The sequence below is a fragment of the Nannospalax galili genome, unplaced genomic scaffold, assembly GCF_000622305.1.
Source record: "Nannospalax galili isolate Female #2095 unplaced genomic scaffold, S.galili_v1.0 scaffold42, whole genome shotgun sequence".
NCBI lineage: Eukaryota > Metazoa > Chordata > Mammalia > Rodentia > Spalacidae > Nannospalax > Nannospalax galili.
Window position 1 is genome coordinate 384,436 of NW_008348666.1, and position 15,171 is coordinate 399,606.

At 48.3% G+C, this 15,171-nt stretch overlaps 1 protein-coding gene across 7 annotated transcripts in view; it reads right to left on the minus strand.

Moving 5' to 3' along the window:
- Window positions 1–1,172: 1,172 nt before the first annotated feature.
- Smoc1 (SPARC related modular calcium binding 1) overlaps window positions 1,173–15,171 on the minus strand; it is a 180,456-nt gene continuing 166,457 nt past the window's right edge. For 2 of the 7 annotated variants that reach the window (XM_017801295.1, XM_008845925.3), the window contains exons 11-13: window positions 7,306–7,550; window positions 2,715–2,768; window positions 1,173–2,205 (exon numbers count right to left, since the gene is read on the minus strand). In XM_017801295.1, coding sequence (XP_017656784.1) covers window positions 2,189–2,205; window positions 2,715–2,768; window positions 7,306–7,550 — 316 coding nt within the window. In that variant the 3' untranslated portion in view covers window positions 1,173–2,188. The remainder of the gene's footprint in view (window positions 2,206–2,714; window positions 2,769–7,305; window positions 7,551–15,171) is intronic. The other 5 variants (XM_008845928.3, XM_017801299.2, XM_008845927.3 and 2 more) reach the window with 3 other exon arrangements.

Here is a 15,171-nt window from a genome sequence, read left to right on the forward strand (position 1 = left end):
CACACTGTAAGCAAGGACCAAGAGCATCAGTGGCCTCCTCACAGGAAGTACATACCACCTGGGAACCCCTGTTGGGTTTCCCACTGCTGCTTCATTAACAGCAGCTGAGACTTTACAGGATCAGAGCTCAAGCACACAGGCCAAGGAAAACCAAGAAGCCTTCAAGGAAATGAGCCTTTCCTTCAGAGAAGGCCACCAAAAGAAAGAGTCACCAGCTTCCAAGGTTTACTCATTTTTATTTTTTTATAAAACAAGCTACAAACACCAGCCTTCCCTCCCTCCCTCCCTCCCAAGGGAAAGCCACACAGCACAGCCCACTAGCAAATGTGAGAAAGTTGCTGGGCAGATTCTGAACTCTACATGCCTTCTCTGTGCACATGTTTGGGACTGGAATCCCCTGTGAGGTCCATCCAGCTCCAGCATATTGTGGGTTTTGGTTGAGGCTCCAAGAGAGGGCTTCCTTTCCACCTTACCATATCAGGAAGGGAATGCTGGTCATCCTGGGTCAATCTGTGTGACTTTCTCCAGAATAGCAGGAACCTTCTGTAGCCTGAGCCTTCATCAAATCAAGTCCTAAGGAGGCCGAGCTGCCTACACTGGGACAATACTGATGGGGCCAATACTTTTCAGATCCCAAAGAGAATATAGCTTTCCAAGGCAGATGTACTTACAGGGATACCGGGATAGGGTAAAGACAAAAACAGATCACCAAGAATTATCGAACAAAGGCAGCAGTCCTGGGCCTCTGACCTCTCTCACTGTCACCATGGCTGCCCTAGGGAAGAGCTCCTAAGTGTCACTTGCTGCTCTCACTAGAGACCACTGGAATGGGCATGTCACCTGGGAATAAGAAGACGCATATCTGCCCTGAAGGCTGAGCAGTCACTCTGTAATCCCAGTGACACTCTGCAGTGGGAGGCCTAGGTTTCCCCACAGCTGAGTTGTTATTCCTGTTCCTCGGGGGGAGGCAAAAGTAGAAGACACAACATCAAATTTACTTCTGGAATTGGTCCTTAGGCCTGGAAGTCCATGAGAAGGTTGAAGAGATAGGAGGAAGAGCCCCAGTATTGGGTTAAAAAACAATAAAACTGTGGCATCACCAACAAGGTGACTGACCCCCGGGTTTATGCAAATAGTGAGGATGAGGGTAAAATAGAGTGGGAGGACATAGAGGTAAAACCCAGTGTGACTCCAGCACTGGGAGAGCTGTGCTTGGGGGGCCTCACTTGTGGGTTTGCAGAAGGGCTGGTGCTATCCTAATCTGGGCAAGCCTTCTGTCCTTGTCCCTGACTTGCTCAGATGCCAAGCACCTACTGAACTTTGTCCAGCTATGCGTCTTTTTCTTTTCATGCTCTGTGTCTCCCCTCTCACACTCTCCATGGAGTAGGTGCTAAACATGGAAGGAAATGTTTAAACTGGTCTAACTCCTTTAATGATCATTTGTTCACCCTACCTATCCTAACTCCCCCAGGGATCTGGATAGCAAGAACATACGGGTTACTGGAGAATTAGAACTTACACTGGACATCACATGAGCTAGGTTTGCCTCCTCTCTAGGCCCAATTCCCAACTATCCCTGACTCCAAACATCCCTTGAGAAGGCCAAGGGCTGGACTGTGACAGCTGGTGGCCTGGGGAAGTGCTGTTCTCCCACCAGAAAGGAGCTGATGGCATCCACAGCACAATCATCCACACATACAGAATGAGTCTCCAGTGAAATTCAGGTAAGGTAAGGGTACAGTCCTAGGTTCTAGAAACTGGGCTCATGAGTCCGGAGTAGGGAGAGGAGGGGAAATGAACAAAGAGCAATGCCAACACCTGTACAAAAGAACTATACAATTTACATATATATTTATATACAGTATATAAATCTCTTTCCTCTCAATCCCAACACCACCCCCCCAATAACCTAAAAGTTGTCAGTAGCAGATCCAAAAACTTACAATAAGAGAGAATAAACAGTCCTTACTCCTTTTCCTTTTCCCCACTGTGGTATTAGATATTGGTGTTTACAAATGAAAACAGAAACAAAACCCACAAATAAGAGTTATTAAAAGTGCAAACATGGTGGGCACCACTTATGTTACATGGGCTGTGGCTGGGCCACAGGCAGCGCTGAAGGTTGGGTGTCTGATGGTCCATCCTGTCTTCTTGGACTCTCCACTGGCCCTCTGAGTATTTCTGCTCTTTAAACAAGGCGTCCTACTGGGAGGGGAAAGGATAGTGCAAAAAGAAAAGCTGTGTGAGCGAGAAGTTAGAGTTGGGTATATGAGCATGCAGCGACATAAGCAAATCTCTACACAGAGGCAGTCAACAGAACGACACCAGCCATTCCACAGATCTGCGCTGGATGGGCCATAGGTTGCTTAGACCTTCTAACATACATGTTTTACCAGCCTGTCCTTTGCTGTTCTGGGCAGCTCATAGCATCTGTAGTCAGTTTGCACTGAAGACACCTTGGCTTTACCTAATAAGCACATGGTGAGGGAGCATTCTGCACAGCTACTGCCCCAGCCTGAAGCTGGGGAGGAAATGACATGTTTATGTCAGGTGGGGATGACTCTTGGCACTGACCCCATCCTCCTCTTCTGTCCTCAGCAGACACTGAACATGGAGCCTTAAGTGATCTGGCCAATCGCTTTATCCACTGTGCCACCACAGCTTCAGCAGGGGTCCAGAGAGGAAACGGGGAGCCCAGAAAGAAGGCAACTTACTGAATGGGTTTGTGCCTGCTCGTTTTCCCTGGGGGAAGCTGCCAAGGCTACCACCTGCAACAAACAGGAACATATAACATGGGGAGAGGCCTTGACCACAGAGCTGCCAGAGCTGTTTCTATTATCTGAGTCCCTGTCCCCTCTGTCTTCAGAAAGGATAAGCTTGGGAGAGAGCCAGAAGTGGTGTGGCTGTGCTCCCTGGTCTGTGGCTGCCTGTTGTCATGGTCTGCCTGGGTAAACCCATTGCCCAAAACCTTTAAAGAGTCTCTTCTCTATAGGTCAGGCTGGGGTACCTCTTCGGTTGGTTGCTATTGTTGACACAGAGTTTTCTATGTAGTTCAGGCTGACCTTGAACTCACATAAGTAACTGAAGCTCCTAGCCTTAAACTCATCATCCTCCTGCCTCCATCTTCTGACTGTTGGTGTTATACATATGCACCACCACACCTCACTTGGGATGCCTCTTTGGACTTCTCTCAGCTACTTCCTAAGAAGGACTTCATTGAACATTACTATAACCTTCTTGGTTTTGATTTTCTAAGTCCTATAATGTCAGAGGTAGGAGGGAATCTTTCACTTGATAATAATGTCAATGACAATCTGGAGGCAAAGGCTCAGAGTGACTTGCACAAAGTCCAAGACTCATTCTGCTGACACTCCTGTGCACAGGGAGCTGAGCAGTTTTGCAGGTTGGCCATGGCTGCTCGTGCAGGGCCCAGTCTCCTAAAGGAGGAGCAGAAAGCTGGGGGGAACATACTAAGAGCTGGGCCTGCTCCTTGTGTCTCTGAACATAGCTCTGGACTCCTCTGGTAGGACCGGAGGATGGAATTAGGACACCTGTGCTGCTGCCACCCTGCTTCCCTTACAGGCTCACCCTAATGATTGGCTAAATTCATGAAGGAGAAAGATTTGCAGATTTGGGACTACTGAGTCCAAGCTCACATGTGGATCATATGACCCCACAGTTAAGCACTCACCGATATTTTTTAAGACCCAAGAAGGACAGAACATTAAATGGGGTGAACACATGATAGATGCTGGTAGTTTGCAGATGAGGAACACAAACCAAGAATGGTAAGAGGGATGGGCCCAAGGCAGGCAGGTGGGAAGGGGTAGAGCCTGGCTGCCTGATGCTGCCTCTGATCCACACAGCAGCTGGCAGCTGTTCCTCTCAGTGATGAACATAAAGATCTACTTACAGAAAAGGGCCTGCAGCAGTCCTGACCCCTCATCCCAGGTGAGATCCAGAAAAAAAAAAAAAAGAGAGAGAGAGAGCCAGGAGTACATCCCTGCATCTCAGAGCAATTTTATATAATAGGAGTGAAAATTATCCCCATTTTATGATGTTAAAACAGGTTTGGCAATGCTTAGCAACCTATACAGGATGGCACAGCATTCATGAGAGAAAGCAAGTTCAGACCCAGCTGTCCCTCTAGACCTAGGCTCTGGACTACCAGGGCTGAGGAAAAGGATGGGCCTGAGGGAAAGCTGGCACTTCTGAAACACTGAATCGTTAGCCCTCATATGCTTGCCTTACAGGATGGTGACAATAATTCTAACGAATGTACCTTTTGAGTCGGAAAAGACCAGTAAAGAAAAGGCCCAGTCCTCTGAACATCAGGCCTCATCATGCAAGGCAGAGAATTCGGATCTCCAGTAAGAGACCTAGGTGGTAAAGGATGCTGTGTTCATGCGTGGTTCCCAGTATTTTGATCCCTCTAATTCAAAACTACACTCATCCTCAAATTCTACAGCCTCTCCCCACCCACCCACCTGGGGCCCCACCTAGCATGCAAGCCCCTCTCAAGCCACCAGAGGGCACCACATAACACCAGATGACCTGTGCATGGGCACCTAAGCTTTGCGCCACCCAGAGCAGAGACAGAAGGAGGCTGCCAACGGTGTCTCAGGCCCCTGGGTAGAGTCCTCTGCTACTGACAATTTCCTCTGTGCATTCACTATGCGCCAGCACTATGCTCCACCCTTCACATGTATTATCTTGTTAAATTCTCACATGAAATCTACAAGGTAGAGACTACCACCTCCATTTTGCAGAGAAGGAAACTGAGGTCCCGCAAGATTAAGTAACTTGCCAAAGATGACAGAGCTAAAATTGGCAGAGCTGGGGTTAGGAGTCAGGTCTATCTGATGTCAAGGCCTCTGCCCTTGCCTACAACCCTATGTTTGGACCCCAAGACCCTCTATAGTCCTCTGTTTTCATATACGCATCATATGCCTGGGAACCTTGCCTTCCCCTTCATGAGGCTGGCAACACAGCTCCCAGAAGCTTCTACACCTGCTCACTGAGCCCCAAGACTGCATCATTTCCCACTGCCCCTAGGCCCCCCATTGGCCATTTTCTTGGCTTCCTCAGGCAACAAGGCTGGCCTGCTCCCAAGAGACGCTGTCTTCACTCTGGAGTCTTTTTCCTGGAGGGCCCAGCAGCTGGGCATCTGAGTCAAGAACTGGGAAAGTGCTTCCCTCTAGTCCAAACTCTCTCTCTCTCTTTTTTTTTTTTTTTTTTTCGGTCTTTTGATACAGGGTCTCCGTAGCCCCAGCTGTCCTGGAACTCACTCTGTAGACCAGGCTGGCCTTGAACTTCACAGAGATCTGCCTGCCTCTGCCTCCCAAGTGCTGGGATCAAAGCATTTGCCACCACACCCAGCTTAGTCCAGACTCTTAAGTGCAAAATAATAGAAGCCTTTGGGCTCCAAACTCCAGGAACAGTGTGTGCCATGCTCTGTGCAGAAAGGGATTGGAAAGAGGGATCCTGCTGTGCTCCCTCTGGGCTTTCCATCTGCTTTGCCCACTCTACCCTACTGGTTAATGCTACCTGCCCCTCTTCCTCATATACCAATGCTCTGTTCTCCCCCACCCAATCACACACACATACACACACACACACACACACACACACACACACGCACACATGATGCTTCAAGACAGTTATAGACATGCACACATTTATACCCACATAGAAAGAGATGCTCACAGGCAGGTGTGTACTCAGGCATGCTTACAGAGACACACCAAAAGAAATATGCACATTACAAACACATTCAGAGACATGTATAGACACAGGTGATTCAGCCACACTTTCAACCGGGCAGTGTTCAGAAGTCAACAATGGCCCCAAATCTCCCTGGCCTCCCTAGTGCCACCTCTGGAATGGGAAGATCAGGAAGGTAAGTTGGGCTGAAAAGCAAAGAAGCACCTTGGGAGTCTCTGTGGGCAAAACTGAAGATGACTTGAAACTAGAGTCTACACCCGGCTAAATGTGGGTTGAAGGAGAATCCAGATGACCAGTGCTCCTTAAATCTTCCATCCCACTTCACAGCTTCCCCTGGATGCTTCCTATAGGTCCTGTGCATCAGCTGGAATTGGCAGACATGTGGTGCCTGGCAAGACTCCAGAGGGAGGCTAGGAAGGCTTCATGAGCTCAGTGGACCAAGTCAACACCCTGTACCTTCCCTTGGCTTCTGGGTGCTGCACAGAACGGAATTCCCAGCACAGGAGGGAGATGGACTGAGACAGAGTCAGGCCTCTGCAATTCCATCTCCACTCAGCGCCCAGTGTTCCTGGATAGACCTGGGGTCTAACGTTAACACTGGAAAGTCTCTTTCCAATATGATCTTCCTATTCCAGCAGCTCCCCACTACCTTTATAAAGCCTTCCATCTGAATTCAAGGGCCCTCTAACCTTACCTTGCCTCTCGTCACCCCTCCCTACTGTTCCTATGGTCCAATGACTAAGCTCCAGGCAGACAAATATGAGGAATAATGTGTGGGTTCCTTCTAAAACTGTTCCATAAAATTATCTCACAATCTATCTAGTGGTCAGGAATAAAGCTGACCCCACAGTATCTTAGAACCAGCCAATGAAGATGGCAGAGTCACTCGCAGCCTGGTTCCTATTCTTTTTCCTACAAAACACACACACACACACACACACACACACACACACACCATAACCTAGAATCATGTTGCCCTATTCCATTAACAAGATAAAAGATATGGTTCTGTTGAGCCATGACATGTGAGTCCATTTATTACTTACTACAGCCTGGCCTCCCCTAACTAATAGACTCTCACAGCAGTGTTAACAATACGTGAACACTTATTTATGTCTTCTCAGTAGACTGTGTAAAGAATAGGAACCTTGGGGCTGGAGAGATGGCTCAGTGGTTAAGAACACTGGTTGTTCTTGCAGAGGACCTTGGTTTGAATCCCAGCACCCACATGGTAGCTAACAACTGTCTGTAACTCCAGTTCCAGGGGATCTGACAGCCTCTTCTGTCCTACGCGGGCATTGTACAGCACGGGTGCACTTACCTGCACACGGGCAATACACACATGCACATAAAATAAAAATAATAAATAAAATATTTTTTAAAAGATTTAAAAAGAATAGGAACCTTATCAGTCAATCAGCTCTCACTGTAGCAGACAGCTAGCTTGACTGACAGCATACACCGAGTAAATAATTGTTAAGTATCTGAATGCCTTAGGATGACGTTTCTTAGGACAGCCTTGGCTCCTGTGCCTGGGTGGGGCAGGTATTAAGAGACCAGGAGCTCGGGGATAGCACTCACCTTCTTTGCTGACACCCAGGCAGCCCTTCAGCTCCAGCAGTGAAATGACCTTGTCCTTGTTCAGGTCGCAGTAGTCAGTGAAACGCCGAGCGCATTTCTTGGGCTTGGCTTTCTTCTTCACGTAACGCTTGAAAGGCTTCATCTCACGCTTGTTAATGTCACTGCTGCTGTTGCTGTCGAGCTGGCTGAAATACCAGTGCACCACTCGTTCCTCCAGGGTGTGGCTGGGGTCTGGCTCTGAGAACCTGGGTCACGGACAGACACCCCCACCCCACAGAACACCACTCAAGATCTTGCAGGAGCCATCAGCACCACTGCAATTCTCTGCCAAATGGCCAAATGCCTTGGTACTTGCTATGCTTTTTCTCTGCCAAAATTCATATTGAAGTTGGTTGACAATATATCTGTGTTGGGAGGTAGAAGCAGAATCTTTAAGGGGGATTCATTGCCTTCTCGAGAGACTGGATCAGCTCTTGTGGGAATGGATTAGTTCTCTCCAGAGCAGGTTGTCAGGAAGCACATACCTTCCTCCCCGCCCCCTCTGCGTGTTTCTGCTTCTACTTTCCATTGTGAGCTGGTTGCAGCTGTCAGAGGCCCTCCTAGAAGCCAAAGACGCTGCCATGCTCTAGGACTTCCAGAACCATGAACCAAGACAGTCTTCATGCTTGGTTAGCAGGAGTCAAGTAGCAATAACTCTTTTCTTCTGAGTCTCCAAGTAAGTGACCATCATTTCATGCCTCACCCTCTGCTATAGCCAGGAAGTTCTCATAGAGACAGGTGGATTTAGTCCACATGAGTAAGCCACAGCTGGGATCTAAATTGCCCTTCTCTTAACTCAGAGCTCACTATCAGACAAGATGCTCTCTTATGCCTGTGACTGGGAACCAGTATTCACTACACACCCAGGGGCAGGCCAAGTCCTGAGAAGGTGCCCAACTGGAGGCATAACTCTCACTTCAAGCTGTTCACTGTCTCGGAAAGCAGGGTCAAAATGTGAAGACGGTGACAGATGTGATGTGTGGTGTTCCCATGGCTCATCATTGCTGAGTACCAACTACACCCAGAATTGAGAGAAGTCAGTCAACCCATGTGGCACAAATATGGATTCTTTCTTTTTCTTTTTCATGTGTATGTATGATGCCCACATGTGTATATTCAATTCATGTTTGCATATGTATGGGCACATGTATGTGCATGTCTGAATATGTACATGTCTATGTATGCCTGTGGAAGCCTGAGGTTGAAGTCGGGTCTTTCCCAATCTCTCTCCACCTTATTCATTGAAGCAGAGTCTCCCCACTGAATTCCCAGCTCCTCCATTCAGTCAGCTAAACGAGGGTGTTCCTTGTTTCTACCTGCTGAGCACAAGATTTACACATAGGCCAAGTATCCACTACATACCCAGTGGCAGGCCAGGTCCTGAGAAGATGCCCAACTGGAAGCTAAGCCCACCCAGCATTTTACATGGGTTCTGGAGATCCAAACTGCAGTCCTCATGCTTTCTGCTGTGTGGCAAGTGCTTTGACTGTGGTGCCATCTTCCTAGACCCAAATGTTGATTCTAAAGCAAGCAAATCCCAGATCTACTGGGGTGAGTCTCTACAACCTCAAGTTTCCAGTCAGGAGGTCCAAGGTGGGCCCAGAAGATCACATGTTAACCAGAACCCCTGGCTAATTCTTCTGAGAAACACTAGAAAGACCAGGAACATGTCTTGGTGTCCAGATACACAGTAATGACCATGTTTAGCACAGTCCATGTATCTCTGATGACCACAAAGTAACGAAGTCAATGTCTAGGCATATGGCATATGACTACATGCAATGACCTGACCATCTATTTGATTATTTATTTATTTATTTGTATATCATTTTTCTCAAAGAAGTAGAATGATACTAACATTTACAATTTTAAAGCCAATGATGGGTCTAGTCCAGAGGGGCTGGCTGGAGTTTCTGACCAAAAAAAAAGAGACAGACAAGTCTCCTGGTTCTGTTACTGGGGCTTAACAGTGAATGTGGTCTAGGACCCATGTTCAAATGCCTAGGTAACTTGCCCTTGGGGAGGGGAACATAAGTTGGGGTTGAGGTCCCAAATATTCAAATGACTGGTATGCAGACTAGGACATAGCTTGCACTGGAGGTGCTCACTATCACACAGGGACCACAGACCAGGCGAGCAGCGCCTGCTAGTACATTCTGAAGCCAGACCTGGCTTTTTAAAATAAAATGTCAAGGCACTTGCTGATACTACTCTCTTGGGGTTGCTAAGCTTTCGAGAGGGGAGTGAACCAGTTCTGATGCCTGCCCTGAAGCAAACCAGCAAACACCTTTCCCACCTCACACCTCCTCCCAAGTGACCTAAAGTTCAAGCAAAAATAAGTTTCATTATATTTTTTTAAAAAGCCAGCCACTGCTAGCTGTTCATTCCATTCTTAATGAGACAGACTTCAATCCTGGGTAAGCCCCCTGGGCATCCCATATGGATTCCAAGGAAGAAAAACTGGCAAACACATCAGTAGGATCTCATCCTGACAGTTTCTACCCAGAGAGGACCTAGGAGGAAGGCATGAAGGAGCCATGCAAGGCTGCCACCAGCCTCAGACTCCCTGAGAATCTGCTTAGTCTGCCACAGAAACCAGGTGTGACACTCAGTGTCCCTGCCCATATTTGGGCATTGTTACTCTTTATTTATTTACCTGCAGTACACACTGGGTAGGCAGGCAGAAAACTCAGTAAGGATGCTCTGGGTGCAGGAAGGGGAGCATTAGGGAGGACTCTGGCTCTGGAGGAGATAGGAGGCCTGAATAGGTGCTTCCACAGCAGCTCCTGCCAAAGGCTCTCTCAGGAGAAGTAGCAGGGGCCTTCCCCCTCACTTCTGCCAAGGAACCATGAGAGCCCCAAGGCAAAGGCAGCTCTTCCTTTAACCTTTAGGCTCGGCATAGCGTAACGTCTACCTAGAGGCTGGAATAATAAAGCCTCAGTCACTGAGACGGGAAAGGATGAAGTCATCCCACCCAGAGGCCCCGCCAGGGAAGGCTCTCTCCCTCTAACACGTGTTTCTGGAGCTCTGTTCTGTCTGCCTGTCTGTTTTCAGCAAGTCCATGGTCAGAGCTCTCTCCACCTTCCTTCAGGCTATTTTGCAGCAAGCAGTTCTTCCTGGCTTGCAACTTCTAAGAGCTGGCTAGAGAGTGACCATCACCAGCCCCTGTGGTTTCCCTCCGTGGCTCCCTTTTCCTGTTCTCCCATCTCCCGCTAGTACCTCCCAGTACAGAGCAGACCCTACTTCCCACTGCTAGTCTACATACCACTCTGCTTCCTGCCGGCCCATAGCAGGGTGCTGGGCTGAGACATCCAGAGCACCTTTCTCAGGAAAGGCCCTCTGAGGCTGCCTCCAAGCCCCTGACCTACAGCCTGCCTGTGGAGGCCAAGGCTCTGCCTCTGTCCCAGTTATCATGAGGCTCTGCTTTTGAATTCCTTTGACCTCCAGAAGTCCCCTTAAGTAACAGGGCCCAGTTCTACTTGGGATGCTGGGTAATGCCAGGGCCATATTTAGGAACCTAATACCAGGTCAAATTCCAAGCACCTTTACCCTTCTGATCTATGAGCAGTCCAGGGATAGCCAAAATAGCACTGAGAAGACACCAGGAACCTCTGTTAACTAAGCTTTGCCAAGGTATTCCAGTAGCTTCTCAAGCCATCTGTGCCAGAGACCCTCCTATCACAGACTCACCACCAGTATACCTTACCTCAGAGTCATACCCCACTGGTCCTTCCAGCCTTTGCAACTTCCTGGAAACATCCCCTTTTTTTAAAAAAAAACATTCATTTATTTATTTATATGCATGGATATATGTGTGTGGGTGTGCATGCCACAGCATGCATGTGGAGGTCAGAGGATAACCTGAGGGATTCAATTCTCTCCTTTCATCATGTGGGTTCCAGGGATGCAACTCTCATCATTAGGCTTGGCAGCAAGCACCTTCATTCGCTGAGCCATCTCACCTGTCCTCTGGAGGTATCCTTCTGAAACATCTGCAGCTGGCACTAGAGTTTTAGGCTGACATTGGCAAATACTCAGTCTTGCTCTCTCATTTGTGCAAAAACACCCCCACTGAGGCAGGACTGCTTGGTTCAGAGTTGCTCATTGGACAGGAGATAGAACCCTAAACCGCAGGATGCAATGGCTCCTTAAAATCAACTTCATTCACTGGTGCCTATTATAAACCCTCCACTGGTAAAGTTTGACTTCTAAAACAGTTACGAGGATAGGTAAAATGCCTGGTTTTCTTTAGATATAGTGTGGAAAAGATGCACTCAAATGACACCCGATTCTAGATTCAGGAAGACAGTGGTTTAGTACAACACTGGCATCTGTCCTGCCTCTGCCTTTGGGCTGTTTTAGTGACTCCCACCTTCAGGGATGAGGAAACCCACTAGAGCCAGGTCCTTCCCTGAACAGACTCTCTCAGCCTTCTCCCAATTTTAGGGGTGTCAAAAGCCACCCTTCTACAGCACTTTCAGTTTTGATTCTGTGGCCTTGGCCCTGCCAGGTCTTGGCTGCAACGCATAGCTGGAGAGCCAGTCCATTTACCACAACCTGCTTTGGCCAAGATCTGGGGCCCAGTTCTGCTGTCCTAAGCAGTTTTAGAGAAGGTAAGGAGGGCCAGCCCGGAGACCTGAGCCAAGTCAAGCAGACTGATTGAGCCCCATCTGGAGCTTGGTCCAGGCCCCACCAGCTGTGTGGGTGGGGCTGGGAAATGCCAAGTCAGCCACATTCCAGCCTCTTCCTTGAAAAGCTATCAACAGACAACCAACTGAACTGAGCAGAGAGGATGAGGCCACTCCATGGGCAGTCTCTCAGGGAGCATGTGAACAGCCAGGAGGCTCACACAGATAAGGCTGGTTCTCCCTAGAGTGGTTGGAGCAAGGAGAGGGTTTCCCCTGCCCTAGAGACTGCCAATTAGATGCTTGATGTCTTCCCTCTAGACTGATAGGGTCTAAGGTATATGGTGGATGACTGACCCAAAGGGAACTGCTGTCTCCTGGAACTCTGGTAGGGGGGAACTAGGGGGTATAACTCAATCATCCAGCAAGCATTCAGTGAGGACGGCTGTCATCCTATGACGTTTGAGGGTGCCCCCGCCATGCACCAGCCACAGATGTTTCCATAGACAATCCATTCTACTTTGTTTATTTTTAGATTTAGGCAGCACTGCTTTTCACCACTGAATCAGGCTAGGAGGCCAGAAGGAAAGCTGGCGCCTCCTTTTCTCTCCCTACATGTGCCCAGTCTTCTAAAGTTATCGATTTCAAGGGGAATGCTTCAGTAAGTTACCCATCTCTGCCCAGTCATCCTCTCAGCACCCTCTTGCTGACAACCGCCGCCCTGTCCCCTTTCAACTCTCCCTCTCCCGATCCTGCTTGTGGAGTGCCATCAGGATGGCCACTCAAAACTGCCCTTGACTACCATGGTCCCTGATGCCCCTGGTATGACTCAGCCAGCCCAGTACTACCTGGGCTCTGCCTGGTTCTGCAGCCTCACCTCTTGACTGTCCATACCACCCTCCCAGGATCTATACCACTTCTCCCATGTACTCTACCTTGTTCATCTCTCATTGCCCATGTGTCCCTCTGCTGAGATTCCCTTGCTTCTGGTTCATCTAGGTGGGGCCTTTCCCTATGTGTAAGTGAAGATGTGGCTCGAGTGTCACCTCCTATGTCAGCCCTCACATGCCCTCCCTGTTCTGAGTCCTAGAAGTTCTTACCTGTCTCTATGATCACCCTGGCATTTTAGTGCAGTCCTATGGGAATATACCCCTCTGCCATGCCAGAGACTTTGCCCTTTTCTTCAGGTGTCCCCAGAAACCAGCATGGAGCTTATACCAGGGGAAGGCTGAGAAGTGAGTCAATGCAAAGCAGGTATGACCATGTCTGAGAGAGGGAGTAGGTTGGGAGAGGGGATGACCTTTTTTCTGCACTGCTTACGCATCTCTCTCCTGTCTCCCCACTATCTCCAAGTGGGACTGTCTCCCACTGGCCTCCACTGAGGTCCAGTTTTAATTGCCAAACCCTGTGAGGTAGAGATTAGATAGAGCTTCTTTAACCTCATGCCTGCATCCCCAGCTCTGCCTGAATTCCAAAGTCAAGGTCAAAACCCAGGAAGTCCAGATTTCCTAATTCTCTTCATCAGGCCTGTTCCAGATGTGCTACCCAATTTCCAGCTGCCTTATGCCCTTGCTCCTCCATTACAGAAGAGGAGTAATTGACCATGGTCTATCTACACAGCACCCCAAACCCCAAGACCCAGGCAGGGTGCTATAGTGGCCTGGTTACAAAAGCATCACGGTGAACCTCACAGCTACAACCAGCCTTATACTCAGTCTTGCAATAGTCACTGGTCCCTCAGATCCATGCCTCTGTCAACCATATCTACCACCCTTCCAGCTATGTGTTCACTGGCACATGCTGTTGAATCTGCAACAGGCTCTAACTTCTGGAAATACAGCAGGGAAGAGAACCTAAGTTCTCACTAGATGAAGTGAAACATAAATGGGTCAAGGAAATGTCCAATAGTGACAAACACTGAGTCAGGAGTTTAAAGTGGGGTGCTGTGGCTGAGAATTAGTAAGCAGTTCCTTCAGACTAGGTGGCTTCTGAGAAGGTAATCGGCAACGTATTCACAGGGCGACAATCATGAGAAGGGGATGGCATCCGAGACTAAAGGGGCAGCTGATGTGAGGTCCCAGCACAGCTGCTGTGCCCTGCTGGAGGAAGAGAGGCGGTCCAGGGCCTGGAACATGATGGTGAGAGGGAAGAGATACATGAACACTACCAGAGGCCAGCAGGACTGTCCTGAGGGCCATTCAGGTGTGAGACAGGGTTTCTGTCTGATGTGATGGGAAGACCAGGAGAGCTTCAAGCCCAGGAAAGCTGGTAGTCCCAGCCAGTTATCTCCCTGGACAACTGCTTCCCTCTGTCCCTCTTGCCTCCACTCTACTCCCTTGCCTGATTCACAAATTATTTCTTGCTCTATCTTTCTGTTGATTAAAAGTCCAGCTCTTGGGTAACACAAGTACCCAAAGTAGTCCAAATCTTTCATTCTTACCAAAATCAAGCATGGTAAAGCTAATATGAGTGTAAAATGTAAAACATGTTTTGGGAAGTATTTTTAAAAACTTCTCCCAACCCTAAATTACACCAAAAAGAGGTGGTTTTTTTTTTTTTAATTAAAGCCCATTCTCTAAGAACACATTGGTATTAAAACATTATAAATTTCTTAGTTTTTAAAAAAATATTTTATTTATTTTCATACTATGTGTATGTGTATATTTCCTGCATGTATGTAAGTGCACCCCTATCATGCAATGCCCATGGAGGTCAGAATAGAGCAACGGATTCCCCTGGAACTGGGGTTACAGACGGTTGTTAGCCACCATGTGGGTTCTAGAAATTGAACCCAGGTCTTCTGCAAGAGCAGTCAGTACTCTTAACCACTGAGCCATCTCTCCAGCCCCAAATTCTCTAGTTTTATTGTCTTTAAAAAAGAAACCCTTTGGCCTGTGGCATGGGGGCACCAGTCCTAACTTCCCCTGGTAACAGGGCCTGTCTGTGAGCTCCTTCCTATAGCAAAGACCACACAGTCTTCAGAGCTATGACTCCTGTGGAAGCCAGTGGAGTGGGGCTTGAAGTCTTGTCTCTACAGGACTGTGGGAGAATTTGCAGCCAGGATCCCTGGTGGGTGGGACCATTCAAACTTGGGCTTTCTAGGCCCATGCTTCTTCCTTTATCTTTTCTCTCCTGTTTCTTTCTTTTTAAAAAATATTTAATTTATTATTTTATATTTTTTTATGTTCATGCATGTATTGCC